At 41.2% G+C, this 15,171-nt stretch overlaps 1 protein-coding gene across 1 annotated transcript in view; it reads left to right on the forward strand.

Moving 5' to 3' along the window:
• The window catches only part of LOC149279305 (Golgi-specific brefeldin A-resistance guanine nucleotide exchange factor 1-like), a 168,495-nt gene that overhangs the window by 61,517 nt on the left and 91,807 nt on the right, over positions 1 to 15,171 (forward strand). The window contains exons 10-17 of the mRNA XM_089501339.1: positions 1,015 to 2,240; positions 5,406 to 5,574; positions 6,085 to 6,296; positions 7,676 to 7,774; positions 8,199 to 8,393; positions 9,008 to 9,197; positions 13,106 to 13,194; positions 13,342 to 13,544. Coding sequence (XP_089357465.1) covers positions 1,015 to 2,240; positions 5,406 to 5,574; positions 6,085 to 6,296; positions 7,676 to 7,774; positions 8,199 to 8,393; positions 9,008 to 9,197; positions 13,106 to 13,194; positions 13,342 to 13,544 — 2,383 coding nt within the window. The remainder of the gene's footprint in view (positions 1 to 1,014; positions 2,241 to 5,405; positions 5,575 to 6,084; positions 6,297 to 7,675; positions 7,775 to 8,198; positions 8,394 to 9,007; positions 9,198 to 13,105; positions 13,195 to 13,341; positions 13,545 to 15,171) is intronic.

Genomic DNA, 15,171 nt, shown 5'->3' on the forward strand with positions numbered 1-15,171 from the left:
CACCTCTAAAAGGGTTTCCAGACTCTTCCTTTTTCCCTGAACTCTGTTCAGCCCCCAAAATTGATGCTATTCCTTTAGAAGATTCCTCTCATTTTTCAGATCCCATGGACAGGCAGAAGGGGCAGCTAAGAGATCTTTTGAAGCCTTAGCAGCTATCTTTAAACCAGGCATTGCAGCAGCCTCAGTAGCTAGGGCTATGCGCTTGTGACTTCAACAAATTGAAGATGATATCCTAGGCGGTGCAGGAGAAGAGGATATTCTCCGTGGCATCTCAGATGTGGCAAAAGCGCTGCTGATTTTTTATGTGACTCAGCTATGGAATCCGTACGCATGGCTGCTAGGGCCTCTGCCTTGTCAGTTGTGTCTAGAAGGGCTCTATGGCTCAAAGCCTGGTCAGCAGACTCAGCTTCCAAGCAACATTTGTGCAGGATCCCCTTTTCTGGGAAAGATCTGTTTGAGAAGGAACTGGAAACTTTATTGGAAAAGGCTACTGGGGGTAAGTACTTCTTGCCTAAACGTAAACCCCTACCACGTATCCGTCCGAATCCGTTCAAGTCTTCCAAAGGTCAAAAAAGGTCCCCAGGCTCAGTTTTGTGACAGACCTTATGGTTTAGATTTCGACCCGTCTGTGGTAGAGGCAGTCCCTCCTCATCTAAATTTGAAGATGGAGCCACAAAGAGACCATGACGCCAGAAGCTGTGCGGTAGGGGGCAGGCTGAAAAATGTTTTCCACCTGTGGACTCTTGTTTGTTCAGATGCTTGGACCCTGGGGATCATTTCCAGAGGGTACAGTCTAGAGCTTGGTAGCACTCCCCCAGAGCGTTTTATGATGTCTGCACCTCCTGCGGATCCTTCCAGGAGAAAGGCGCTTCTGGACCTGTTGCAGGATTACAGGAAGTTCAGGATGGAATCATATCAGGCAAGATTCTCAGAGGTTCCTTTGGGCGGCCATCCCGTCTACATTAGGGACTCGTCACTTCCAGTTCCAAGCCCTTCTTTTTGGTCTCACTTCAGCACCGAGAATTTTGATGAAACTACTATCAGAGGTCGTGGCTTTCCTAAGGAAAGAAGGAATCAAGGTAATCCCGTACCTAGACGTCTGGCTTCTGGCAGCAGGTTCTCCAGAGCTTCTTTCTCAACAGATCCACAGGACTGTTTCCATGCTTCAGGATTTGGGATGGATTGTCAATTTTCAAAAAGTCCCATCTGCTTCCCACCAGAATAATCCCTTCCTGGGGTTTATCCTGGACCCTACATGTGAAAAGATTTTTCTGCCGGTGGACAAAATTCAGAATATTATCAGCCTTACCCGCTTGATTCTTTCCAGACGTCTTTCCAATCTGATGCTTCTCATGCGCCTTCTTGGACTGATGGTGTCTACAAGGCCTGCCACGGCATGGGCCCTTCTGCATTTTCGTCCTCTACAGTGTTTCATGGGATCGATCCATTCCGGCACTCAAGGAAGGTCTCTCTTCCTCCCAGCATTCGTTATTCCCTCAGATGGTGGGTTCAGGCGAAAAAGGCTGGGTTCAGGTCTGGTCTGGACCGAGCCCACTTGGACAGTCGTTTCCACAGACGCCAGTGTATCCGGTTGGGGAGCAACGATGGACAAAGAATTCCGTCAAGGTTTTTGGTCCAACCACGAGTGCCATCTTCATATCAATACGCTGGAACTTCTGGCAATTTGGAAAGCACTCCTCTCATGGCAGTCCAGGCTGCGAGGAAAAGCAGTAAGAATTCTGTCGGACAATCGCACGGTAGTGGCTTTCCAGGATAAACAAGGAGGCACGAGAAGTCTTCAGTTGGGAAGTCTTCTGAAGATCGGGAAGTGGGCCGAATTTCATCTTTCTCACCTTTCAGTCATGTTCATCCATGGGAAGGAGAACATCACTGCAGATTTCCTAAGCAGAACTTCTGTTCTTCAAGGAGAGTGGCGCCTGAGCTATGAGACGTTTCAACAGATCACGAAGATCTGGGGAATTCCAGAGATCGACCTCATGGCTACAACAGCCAACAAGAAACTCCCTCGTTTTTATTCCCTGTCAGCAGCAGGCCATCCTTTAGCTCTGGATGCCTTTTCTCGGGTTTGGGCCGTCGATCTGGGTTATATCTTTCTTCCTCTTCGCCAGAGTTTTCCTGAAAATCAAGAGGGACAGGTGGGTGATTCTAATAGCTCCCGACTGGCCCAAAAGGATTTGGTTCCCGAAGTTGATCTGTCTGTCCATAGAGAGCCCACTAAGGTTGGAGAACAAACCAGACCTGCTCCATCAGGGGCCTGTCCTCCACCCAAATCCCCCTTGTTTCAGTATCATCACGGCTCCTGAAAGGTAGACTTTGATTCAGGCAGGTCTCTCTAAAGAAGTAGCTGAAACCTTTATGAAGAGCCAGAAACAAGTTACCAATCTCCAGTATGATAAGATCCACAAGTTCTTCTCCTTATGGTGTTCTACCAGACAGCTCCAGGGTCCTGTCGTCTCTATCAGCGACGTCCTAGATTTCCATAAAGGTCTGTCTCCAGCCACCCTGAAGGTCCATGTGGCAGCCCTCAGCTCCCTGTCGCCCAAACAGTTAGCCACACACCCTTGGATATCCCGTTTTATGAAGGCTGTCGCTGGAATTCATCCATTCAGGAGGCCGCTGATGTCCTCCTGGGACTTGAATTTTGTCCTATCCAGCCTTACTTCTCCTCCCTTCGAGCCTCTCAAGGATATTCCGATCAAGATTCTCACCTGGAAGGTGGTCCTACTGGTGGCTTTAACATCACCTAGAAGAACAGCCGAGATCCAGTCTATCTATTTTAAAACTTCACCTCCAGTTTTTTGACAATAGAGTAGTTCTCAGTACTCCTCCGGATTTTCTTCCAAAAGTCATGTCACCTTTCAATTATCATCAGGATATTGTCCTTTCCGATCTGGAGTTTTGAGATCCTCTATAGCTAGATGGCTGATTTCCGCTATTTCTCATGCCTACGAATCGGCCGGTAAAGAACCTCCCTCTGGTCTCAAGGCTCATTCCACTCGGGCGATCGCGACATCTTGGGCCGAGTCTTCTGGAGTGCCTATTGAACGAATTTGCAAAGCCGCGGTATGGAAGAATGCTCATACCTTTATCAAACATTACCGCCTGCAATCCACCTGTCTGGACGATGCCAGATTCGGTAGAAGAGTCTTGGAGTCCGTTGTGTCTTAGCCTCCCTAAGTGTCTTTTTTTTTTTATATCTCCTATGCTACCGAGAGTAACAAGGGAAACATTAAATGCTTACCTGAGAATTTCTTTTCCTTGTTAATTCCCGGTAGCAATTTTTGTTGCCCTCCCTAAATAAAGGCTTTTTTGTTTACCGTATTTGGTCTTTTGTATTCACTGTGGGTAAGGGGGAGGTTCTGGGGGTTTAAATCTTTCCTGCCCTATTGGGATAGGTGGAGCTATCTCCTATGCTACCAGGAAGTAACAAGGAAAGGAAATTCTCAGGTAAAAATGTAATGTTTCCCACTGATGTCACCATCAGGGGAACCTTCAAGCTCAAAAAAAAAATGTAAAAAAAAAATAAAAAAATACATATATATATTTTGTGCAAGTCCTAAAATTAGTGCTTTAGCTTAAAACAATTCTCGCATGGAAAGAGTTAAAATGCTGGCATGGTTAATGCCCATAGGGTGTCTACTTTAAAAAAAATGTATGGTTTGATGGGGCAAATTGAATTGGCCGGGTTCAACAATGTACCAATTAACACAGGGGGAAGGATGACCACATGTCTAATTTCCAATTTGAAAAATGCACACGTCCCAAATGTGGCCTTTTAGCCCCCAAAAACCTGACAAACCCATTCATGTGGGGTATCACTGCACTCAGGAGATGTTGAACACATATTGGGGTGTCGTGTGACAGCGATATATACCAGAGCTGTAAATTCATACCTAAAGTAGGTGTGTGGGGGAAAATACACACAAAAAATGGTGGTAAAATGCGTTCATGCAAAGAGTTAAAATACCAGCATTTGAAATGCCCTGGGGTGTCTAGTTTTCTTAAATGAATGATTTGATGGGGTAAATTGCATTGGCCGGCTTCAAAGATACCCAAAATAGCACATCTGGGAATTACCAGATTTGGGAAAAAATGGTTTTGAAATAGCAAAACACTACCTGTACTTATTGCCCCATAACATGCAGAAAAAAAGCAAAAACAACATAAAAACATTGGGTATTTCTAAACTCACGACAAATAGTCGGTTTTTTCATTACGTTTTATAGATGAGTAAAATGTTTTTCAAGTAAAAGTTAGAAAAAGTCATCTAAAGAAAGCCCTTCTTGTCCTGAAAAAAACAATATATAACTTGTGTGGGTTCAGTAAACGGGAAAAGAAGAAAATTACAGCTAAACATGAGCAGCGCTCATGAAGGGTACAATAAATAAATTCAGCCTTTGTCACGGAGGGGTTAACCCCTTCAATCCCAGAGGTTTTTGTTACCTCAAGTCCCGGAGCAATTTTGCCATTTTTGCGCTATGTCAGTTCAGCGATTATTCTCTTTTTCTGTGAATAGTGTACCCATGTAAACTATTTATTGTTTTTTCAGGGAGAGAAAGAGCTTTCTTTTGATACCATAGTTGGATGATTAGCTGAAAATTTAGAATGAGAAATTTAGTAAAAACTAGCAAAAATTTGAAAAAAACACCTAATTTTTTTTTTTTTCTCTGAATCCTCACAAAATTAGGTAAAGTGATGGAAAATCCCCTCCAAGTTTATCAATTCAGTTGTCCTGATTTCAGAAATACCTACTTTATATAGATTTTCCATACTTTCCCAGCACTTACAGGGAACATACTATAATGTTTGTAGAATTTTTATGCTTATGGCTTAATGGGTTTGGGGGTTGTGAATGGGGGCAGGAGGGTTAAACTGGGTAGATGTTGTGCTAGGGCAATGGGATGTAAGGTTTTTGTTTTTTTTTAAAAAAAAACTTATCTTTTTTATATACCGTATTGGCCCGAATATAGGCCGCACTTGCAGTCCCGGGTGCCGGGCAGGCAGCGGGGTTAGGATACAGATCCCCCGCAGCGGTGCAGGGGACCCGTATCCTACTCTCTGATACGCTCAGACAGCCTCCCATACTGGCAAGTTCATTTCATGTTTTGTGAAACAGCACCTATAACCCTTTAAGGACAGGAGTAATTTTAATTATTTAACTTTCCATCTTTCTCTGTTCCATCTTGTGTGTACCCACATAAACGCAAATATTGTTTCAGCACCAATTGGGCTTTTCTTTGAAACAATGTGCAAACATGGTGAGACATTCTGTATGAATAGATTTTTAAAAAACACATTTGTTTTGCAGTTTTACTTGTATATAAATATAAGTTTGTGATCAAGGCCAGTATTTGGTGACTTTAGTTTTTATTAACTTTTGCCAGCATGAAGAGGTCATGGAACAGAAGACTCAATTTGCCTCAGTGGAATCAATCCCTGAAGTTGTTGAAGATAACATGTCAATGGCTGATCAGTCTGACACTGCCTCAGTTCATGATATGGATTACGTAAATCCCCGGGGTGTGAGGTTTACTCAGTCTTCACAAAAAGAAGGTGAGGCAATGGGAATCAAGAAAGCAAGTAATTTTGGTACTTCAATCTACAGCTGTAGATTTAATATTAGGTTTGGCATGGTATTCTCTCCCAGTGTTATGTTGCATTTAGTAAATACTTTAATAAGGAGATACTCCACATTCTAAAGATGTGATTTTAGTGTTGTCATCTTTGTATACTTTGTGACCATCTCTGTGTCAGATGATGTAATTTGGGGGGGGGGGGGGTAAGCATAAACAAAAATGTGATCAGGTCTGCTTTTAAAGTGTAGAAAATGTTTACTGTATCCTCATCAAACTGCTATTAGATTCACAGCTCAGTACTTTTACCCGTGTTTCATCCAGGGCATTGTGTGCACGCCCTTAGATGTTAAATGTTGAATAGTGTATTGTGGGTATGATTTGTTGATGCTTCAATCCACTACCGGTATATTGTTACATAGTGGTTATCATTCCTAACATGTCAGCTAATCTGAGAACTCTTTTTGATACTTTCTTCCGTCTACTGTAGGAACAATCTTGGTTCCGTATGGATTACCTTGCATTCGTGAGCTGTTCCGTTTTCTAATTTCTTTAACCAACCCCCATGACAGACATAATTCTGAAGTGATGATACACATGGGGCTGCAGCTTATCACAGTAGCTCTGGAGTCTGCACCCATTTCAAATTATGTCTCACTTCTGGGACTTGTGAAAGATGAGCTTTGTCGGCACTTATTCCAGGTGAATCTGAGTTTCTTACTGCAAGGTTTCATAGTAACATGATTACATAATACATTTTGGGGTTGCAACAGCCTATTTACCCTTAGATATGTATTTTATAGAGAAAAATAATTCTCCAGGTGAGCTTACCAGAAATTAACAATGAGACGTGATGGCACTAGAATCCATGTTTTGATGTAAATTCCACTCGTAATATATTTATATACCATATTTGCTTGATTATAAGACGACCCCCCAAAATACGAATATTAATTTAGGAGAAAAAGCCCGAATATAAGACGACCCTATAGGAAAAAAGTTTTACCAGTAAATGTTAATTCATGTAAACTATTTTTTTAATTAAAGCTATGAAAAATATTTTGTTTTTATTTCCTTTTATTTTCCAACCTGCCCCCCCAGTTATGTATATCCTCCCCCAGGCTTGCCACTCTGCCCCAGAAATGCCTTATACCCCCTATATGCCACTGTCCCCCATGATATGCCTTTTGACCCCCTATGTGCCACTCTGCCTCCAGAAATGCCTTATACCCCTATATGCCACTCTGGCATTTAGAGGGTTAAAAGGCATATTATGGGGCAGAGTGGCATATAGGGAGGTATAAGTCATTTCAGGAGGCAGAGTGGCTTATAGAGGGTTAAAAGGCATTTCTGGAGGCAGAGTGGCATTAAGGGGGTTAAAAGGCATTTCATAGAGTCCTCTGCCTGCAGAAATGCCTTATGCCCCCATTTAAGACATTGTCCGGGCAGCAGGTAGACGTCTACGCGATACGCGTAGGCAATTTCCGCTGCAGCCGGAAGGAGGTGCGGTTAGCAGCGGGGGTTGTCTGCGTCCATCGCGCATACACCCTCCGACTGTCAGAGATCAGAGTTCAGCGCACCGGTGCGGGGAACTCTGATCCCTGACAGCTGGGGAAGGTCTGCGCGATGGATGCAGACAACCCCCGCTGCTAACTGCACCTCCTTCCGGCTGCAGCAGAAGTTCTCTATGCGAATCTCGTAGACGTCTACACGCTGCCCTGGCTACACACCGGGAGTCAGAAGCACCGGTAAGTTGGGGGGGGGGTTGGAGGATCCAGGTCCCCTGCAGCGCTGCGGGGGACCTGGATCTTAGTCTCACAGTCAGACCTATTTGAGGTCTGATTATAAGATGAGCATTTGCTCTGGAAAAAACCTAGTCTTATAATCGAGCAAATACGGTGATATACATTGTAGGAATTGTCTGATGGTTGTCATAATATGACTTGCACACAGGTGTCACATTAGGACTGTACGTAAAATGGTTGCAGGGCAAATATTAAAAACAATGTGTATGTAGCATTTTCATTAAAACGTTTTCTTCAGTGTCTTAACTGTACTATACTTTTGTATGTTATCTCCAGTTACTGAGCGTGGAACGACTAAATTTGTATGTGGCCTCCTTACGAGCATGTTTTCTTCTTTTCGAGAGTATGAGGGAACATTTAAAGTTTCAGCTGGAAGTAAGCCTTTATTTAATTGCTGTTCGATGTTTTTAACTATGTATATAAATCATGTGTTAACTTGTACCATCAGTAGTAACAGCTGTCATAAATTCATAGTACTACATGATTGCTCATATATGTTTGGGTAGACTCGGCCATTGTAGTAACTGCAGCCTCTTCAAACATTCCAGCTACCTGGTTTGGTTGCCAAATATTATCTTTTATATTTTATAGCTCTCTGTGTAGTGCTGGCTATAGTGAGATAATTATAGGCCTCAGCATAAAAATAAGTTATAGTAGCATTTGATTATGTTCCATAAATTGCACTGAAACAAAGTGTAGCCTTCTGTCAGTAATTTTTGTGGACTTTACAGAATTTCTGATTATTGATTTGTGTCCTTGATCCAGTACAAGTGTATTCATTTGTTTCTCTATCTTACAGATGTACATAAAGAAGCTAATGGATATAATTACTATAGAAAACCCCAAAATGCCATACGAGATGAAAGAAATTGCACTGGATGCAATTGTACAATTGTGGCGAATTCCCAGCTTTGTAACAGAGCTCTATATTAATTTTGACTGTGATTTCTATTGCTCCAATCTCTTTGAGGATCTCACAAAGCTGCTGTCCAAGGTTTATAAACATAATTCATAAGTTATTACTCTAAGGAGACTATTATTAACAAAGGGACTATAAATGGAAGGGAAGGGTATTATTGAAAACAATATTAGTATTATTAGTATTATTATTATTATGGTATATATCTGGGCAGTCTAAAAAAGGCTAAAAGGAATATACCAGACTTTAACTATTGGCCACATTTTATAGTACGACTTTCATCTGCATTTTTTTCTTTTCTTGTAGTTAACGTGTTTCATTTGGCCTATAATTACAGTTGAATGCAGATTGTTTCACCTCTTAATTCTGAAGGGAATCATGACTTTGTCTGTAATTTTTTTGTATGGTTATGTGTGTGTGTGTATGTATGTATGTATGTATGTATGTATATATATATATATATATATACACTATATGACCAAAAGTATGGAAGGAAAGGATATTATTTTAAACAATGTTAATGTATCTGTGCACATTTTAGGGTCAACGTGCAGTTTTATTTTCACACGAGTGGCGACGTTTCAACCCATAAGGTTTTTCTCAAGCCATTGTTTGCCACATTTTAACCCTGCTCGTGCAATTAAGGTGCTGTCTGACCATCGTCCAAATGTGTTTTTTCTTATCACCAGAATGCCTTTCCTGTGTCAGGACAGCTGTATACAACCCATTTGCTCTCCCTAGAAGCTTTACTTACTGTCATTGATAGCATAGAGGGGCACTGCCAGGCTAAAATCCTCAGCAACACTGCCCAACAGGATATGAAGGAGATTGGGAAAAGCACTGTGGACATCTCAGAAGAAACTAAAGAATCTGGAAGTAGTAAGCCAAATGCCTGCTTTGCCATACTATAATATGATGATACTTTACTTTATAAATATTGCTTATGTTCCTTGTAATGTGCTAAAAAATGATACCCAAGCTGTACCAATTTTTATTGGTTTAAATATTCTTGTAAAGCTTATTGTATGTTGACATTTGCTGATACTGACTAGTTTATCTGTCATTAAGGCATCAACTGCTCCACTGAAGTCAAAGATCCAAATGTTCATGTAGAGTCCCCTGGAGTGCGACCTCCCACAAGCGGTCATATAATGGCAAACAAAATGAACCTTGAAGCAGAGGATGCAGAAGATGTTGGTGAAGGAGGTGGCATATGTTTTCTAAACAAATGTTTTCCATCATGCCTTACTAGGTGGTGATGTATATAATATACTGTAAATGCAGCAAATTGTAAATAAGAGAAGGTGATGCTAACAGTGCTATCATGTAAACACTAATGTCACCCTGTATTATGCGTGCAGTTATTTTGTAGCTTTTAGTTTCTTATGGCCCAGTTCATATTTAAATAAACATTAATATATAATCACCACTAAAATTAAAATCATTGTGACTTTTAACTATGTGTCTTGGTCCAGTACAAGACTTTGATCTGTTGAGTTATTCCCCCCGTTTAATTACCTTGTTTTATATTTGCCTATAAACAGTTATCATGATTGATGATGCCTGATCTCGTCAGTTCTGACATCACCCAGAAGGTCTTTGCAGAACAGGATATCCCCTGCAGGGATTGTCTGGACCTTGCTGGGATATCTGATTGCTCCTCCTATGCGCTGATGATGGACACTGTAGTCCCCAATGCAAGTCTATGGAGACTTGCATGGAGATCACAGTGTAATCGGGGGATCGCAGGAAGGAGAGTGAGAAACCATGTTTACGCTGAAAAACTTAACAATAAAAAAAAATCTCTAAAATAATACAATAAAAAAATATAAACAATCAAGTGCTTTCTGATAATACCATTTACAGTTGTCCGTGGAATATCTAGCAGGGATGAAATTTCACAAACTAGCTTATTGCAAAGGTGGAATTCTGTCACAATACCACACTTGAATTCACTGATCACTTCGGAGCGACCCATTTCTTTCACAAATGTTTGTAAACGCAGGCTGTATGACTAGGTGTTTCATGTTATACACCTGTGGCAAAGGGTCTCATTGAATCACCTGATTCAGTAATTAAGAGGTCCTCTTAATGTGTGTGTATATGTATATACATACATACATACATACATACATACATACAGATACATACAGTATCTTACAAAAGTGAGTACACCCCTCACATTTTTTGTACATATTTTTATATCTTTTCATGTGACAACACTGAAGAAATGACACTCTGCTACAATGTAAAGTAGTGAGTGTACAGCCTGTATAACATTGGCAACTAAAGTGAGTACACCCCTAAGTGGAAATGTCCAAATTAGGCCCAATAAGCCATTTCCCCTCCCAGATGTCATGTGACTCGTTAGTGTTACAAGGTCTTAGGTGTGAATGGGGAGCAGTTGTGTTAAATTTGGTGTTATTGCTCTCACACACTCTCATACTGGTGACTGGAAGTTCAACATGGCACCTCATGGCAAAGAACTCTCTGAGGATCAGGAAAAAAGAATATTTTCAAGACCCTGAAACTGTGGGCAAGACCATACAGCTGTTTCACAGGTTCAACTCAGAACAGGCCTTGCCATGGTCAACCAAAGAAGTTGAGTGCACATGCTCGGCGTCATATCGCGGTTGTCTTTAAGAAAAACACGTATGAGTGCTGCTAGCATTGCTGAAGAGGTTGTCCCAGAAGGAAGCCTCTTCTAAAGATGATGCAGAAGAATGCTCGCAAACGGTTTGCTAAAGACAAGCAGACAAAGGACATGGATTACTGAAAACCGTGTCCTGTGGTCCGTTGAGACCAAGATAAACGTATTTGGTTCAGATGGTGTCAAGCGTGTGTGGCGCCAACCAGGTAAGGAGTACAAAGACAAGTGTGTCTTGCCTACAGTCAAGCATGGTGGTGGGAGTGTCATGGTCTGGGCCTGCGTGAGTGCTGCTGGCACTGGGGAGCTACAGTTCATTGAGGGAACCATGAATGCCAACATGTACTGTGACATACTGAAGCAGAGCATGATCCCCTCTCTTCGGAGACTGGGCCGCAGGGCAGTATTCCAACATAACGACCCCAAACACACCTCAAAGACGACCACTGCCTTGCTAAAGAAGCTGAGGGTAAAGGTAATGGACTGGCCAAGCATGTCTGCAGAACTAAATCCTATTGAGCATCTGTGGGGCATCCTCACATGGAAGCCGGGGGAGCACAAGGTTTCTAACATCCACCAGCTCTGTGATGTCGTCATGGAGGAGTGGAAGAGGTCTCCAGTGGCAAACTATGAAGCTCTGGTGAACTCCATGCCCAAGAGGGTTAAGGCAATGATGGAAAATAATGGTGGCCACACAAAATATTTACACTTTGGGCCCAATTTGGACATTTCCACTTAGGGGTGTACTCACTTTTGTTGCCAACGTTTAGATGTTAACCCCTTCGAGAGCAGGACGTACCTGGTACGCCATGGTTACATGGTACCTGCAGATACGTCATCCCCAAAAAATGCCCCCATGTTGCAACAATCGTAGTGATCGCAGGGGCGCTGCTGCTGTCTGCCCAGGTGTCTGGGCAAACCAGCAGAGCCACCCAGAGCCTGCCCACAAGCCTTTGATCACTAACAAGGAGGGATTCTGTAGGCTCAAAATGCAATTGCCAGCAAACCGGAAATCGTGTTTTCAGCTCTCACAGGCAGCTTCAGGGAAGGGGGTTGTTTGTTGATTGGGTCCTCACACAACATTTCCCTGCTGCCTGATCGTTCCACAAGAGCGTCAGTGCAGCGTTAACCCCTTCAATGCCGCATTTCAGGGGTTAATACCCGTCTTGTACGGGGCTCTACTGCTGTGGTCTGCCTGGAAAGACCAGGCAGACCAGCAACAGCAAAAGAGAGCCCCCACAAGCCTTCTGATCACTCCTACAAGCTTCTGGGGACTAAATATCAGTCAATGCTGTGCTTCAATGGAGCAACAGCATTGAAAGAGTTAAAAGTAAAAAAGAATTTAAAAAAATTATAAAAAAATAATTTTTGTAGTAACTGCTGCAGAACCAATCAAAGTGGGCTGATGATGATCAGATCACTCCTGATCTGATCATTATGGCAGCCCCTGGATGAACCTGCCCTCCAAAGAGAGGGGTCATCTAGGGTAATTATGAAAAAAACCCAAATTATTAATAAAAAAAATACATAATTAACTGATCACTTGTCAGTGACATTTTAAGTCACTGATTAGTGATCGGTCTCCCTGATCAATTTCAGTGACCTACACTTGTCACTTACAAGTAATCTTATTAAACTAAATAGTCTGATTAGACTAAATTTGGAAGGCGTCGGTGCGTAATCAGCTGCTTGGAACAGGCCAATATGCCCCTAACTAGATTCCCTGAGCTGTCTAAATTTAAGAAATATATAGTTTTAGGAGGTTAAAATGAAATATGGCTGTGTTATTTTGAGGGGACAGCAAATTTACACTGTTATACAGGCTGTACACTCACTACTTTACATTGTAGCAGATCAGTCATTTCTCCATTGTTGTCACAAGAAAATATTTACAAAAATGTGAGAGGTGTACTCACTTTTGTGAGATTATATATATATATATATATATATATATATATATATATATATATATATATATATATATATATATATATATAATATTACTCTTCCCTTCCCATGCAAATATTGAAAGAATAAAATATCATATTTAATTAAGAAACTTTGTCTAGGTTTCTTCAGAAAACAACAGTATTTAGTGTTTGCATTTATTTTCACTTCCATTTTCCTTTGTGATGCTTAGTTGAAAAGAATCCTGTAAGGAAACCTCAGCGATTCTTATCCACACTTCCTAGTGTGCAAGAATTGAATGACATAAAGAACAAGAAAAAGGTGGGTGTGCCTCTTTTTTATCTGTAGAATGTAAACTATCATCAAATACTACTACTTCTATCCTAGTACTTTTATGAACCTTCACTGCTCAATAGTTATTATAGATGGTTAGCAGCATCAGCTGATTATTGTGCATGCTCTATTTAGCTGCTGATAACTGGAACAGAGCAGTTCAACCTGAAACCAAAGAATGGGATACAGTTCCTCCAAGAGAAAAATCTTTTGGCAACTCCCATGGACAACAAAGAGGTTGCCCAATGGCTTAGGGAAAACCCAAGACTGGACAAGAAGATGATTGGCGAGTTTGTGAGCGACCGCAAGAACTTGGAATTACTTGAAAGCTTTGTAGGGTGAGTATATTGACTTCTGTAGTGTGTGTGGAGAGGGAGACAGTCTATCTGACTGTCCTGCATTAATTTTTATTGAAAACATGCTACTTGTGCACTGTAACAGCAGAAGGAGCCGATATGAGAGGTCAGGGATATATAATGAAAGCCATAGGTCTGAAGGAGTTAGTTTTGTTTTCTGTTAAATGTAATACCTTGCCCAGAACATTTTTATTAATTAACTGACCTTCCTTTCCTTAAAATGTGTTGCAATGGAATGTTGATCCTTGTATGCTTATGTGTATCCAGTTGGATATTTACTTAAAGGAAGATATATTTTAATATGAATTGCTTCTCCTTGTCCCCAACCTTAACCCCTTCAGTCCCCTATGAATGTACCAGTACGTCCAAAAAACGCATCCCAAGAATCCCCTATGGAGGTCCCAGTACATCCTGCCCTTCTTGCAGCGACAGGGACACATATCGTTTGACAGTCGTTTTGTCGTTTGACAGCCTGGACTCCCCCCTGACAGCAGAAGCCAACATCTCTGGCTTCCTTCTGCCTGATCTCATATAACAGCTACAATTTTAAACACAGATTGTGCATTCCCTTCCGGGTCGCGTCGTGCTGCCATCACCCGGAAGGTCATCAGAGGACAGGATATCCCCTGCAGAGATATCCGATCGCTCCAATGAGGCACAGAAACTGTGATCTCTATGCAGGTCTGATGGGGACTTGCATAGAGATCACAGTGTGATCGTTGGAGAGGGATCGCATGGAGGAGAGTGAGAAACCATGTTTCTCACTCTTCTCCCATGCTGAAATACAAAATGAAGAAAAAAAAATTTTTTTTTAAATCCCTAATCAATCACTAAAATAATACAATAATTAAAAAAAATAAAGCGAGCTAAGTGATGTTAATGTGACATCACTGGCATCAATAACCTCTAACCATTTAAAAAAAAAGATATAGATATATATATATATATATATATATATATATATATATAAAAAAAAAGATAAAAATAATAAACAAAAAAACTCTTGCATCCCATTGCCCTAACACAACATCTAAACAGTATAACCCTCCTGCCCCCGTTCACAACCACCAAACTCGTTAAGACGTAAGCATAAAAATTCTACGAATAATGTACACCTTATAGTATGTTCCGTATAGTGCTGGGAAAGTATGGATCTACATAAATTAGGTATTTCTGAAATCAGGACACCTGAATTGATAAACTTGGAAAATTTATAAAATTAGGTGGGTTTTTTTTTCAAGTTTTCGCTAGTTTTTACTAAATTTCTCATCCTAAATTTTCAGCTGATTATCTAACTATGGTATCAAAAGAAAGCTCTATCTCTCCTTGAAAAACACAATATATAATTTACACGGGTACAATATTCACAGGAAAAGAGAATAATTGCTGAACCGACATACAGCAAAAATGGCAAAATTGCTCCGGGACTTGAGGTACCAAAAACCCCTGGAGTGCTATTTCTACTACAAGGCATTGCTTGGGTTCAGTCCTAAACTCAGCACCTAGTAAAGTGCGTTGGGAGCTTAATAAAGCTTGTGCATAGATAAGGAAACAGCAACCAAAAAAGTGACAATTTAGAAAATATGTTACAAGTTGCTTCCAAGTTATA

The sequence above is a fragment of the Sceloporus occidentalis genome, unplaced genomic scaffold, assembly GCF_023333645.1.
Source record: "Sceloporus occidentalis isolate IW3139 unplaced genomic scaffold, rSceOcc1.0.p SCAF_172, whole genome shotgun sequence".
In the NCBI taxonomy this organism is placed as follows: domain Eukaryota; kingdom Metazoa; phylum Chordata; class Lepidosauria; order Squamata; family Phrynosomatidae; genus Sceloporus; species Sceloporus occidentalis.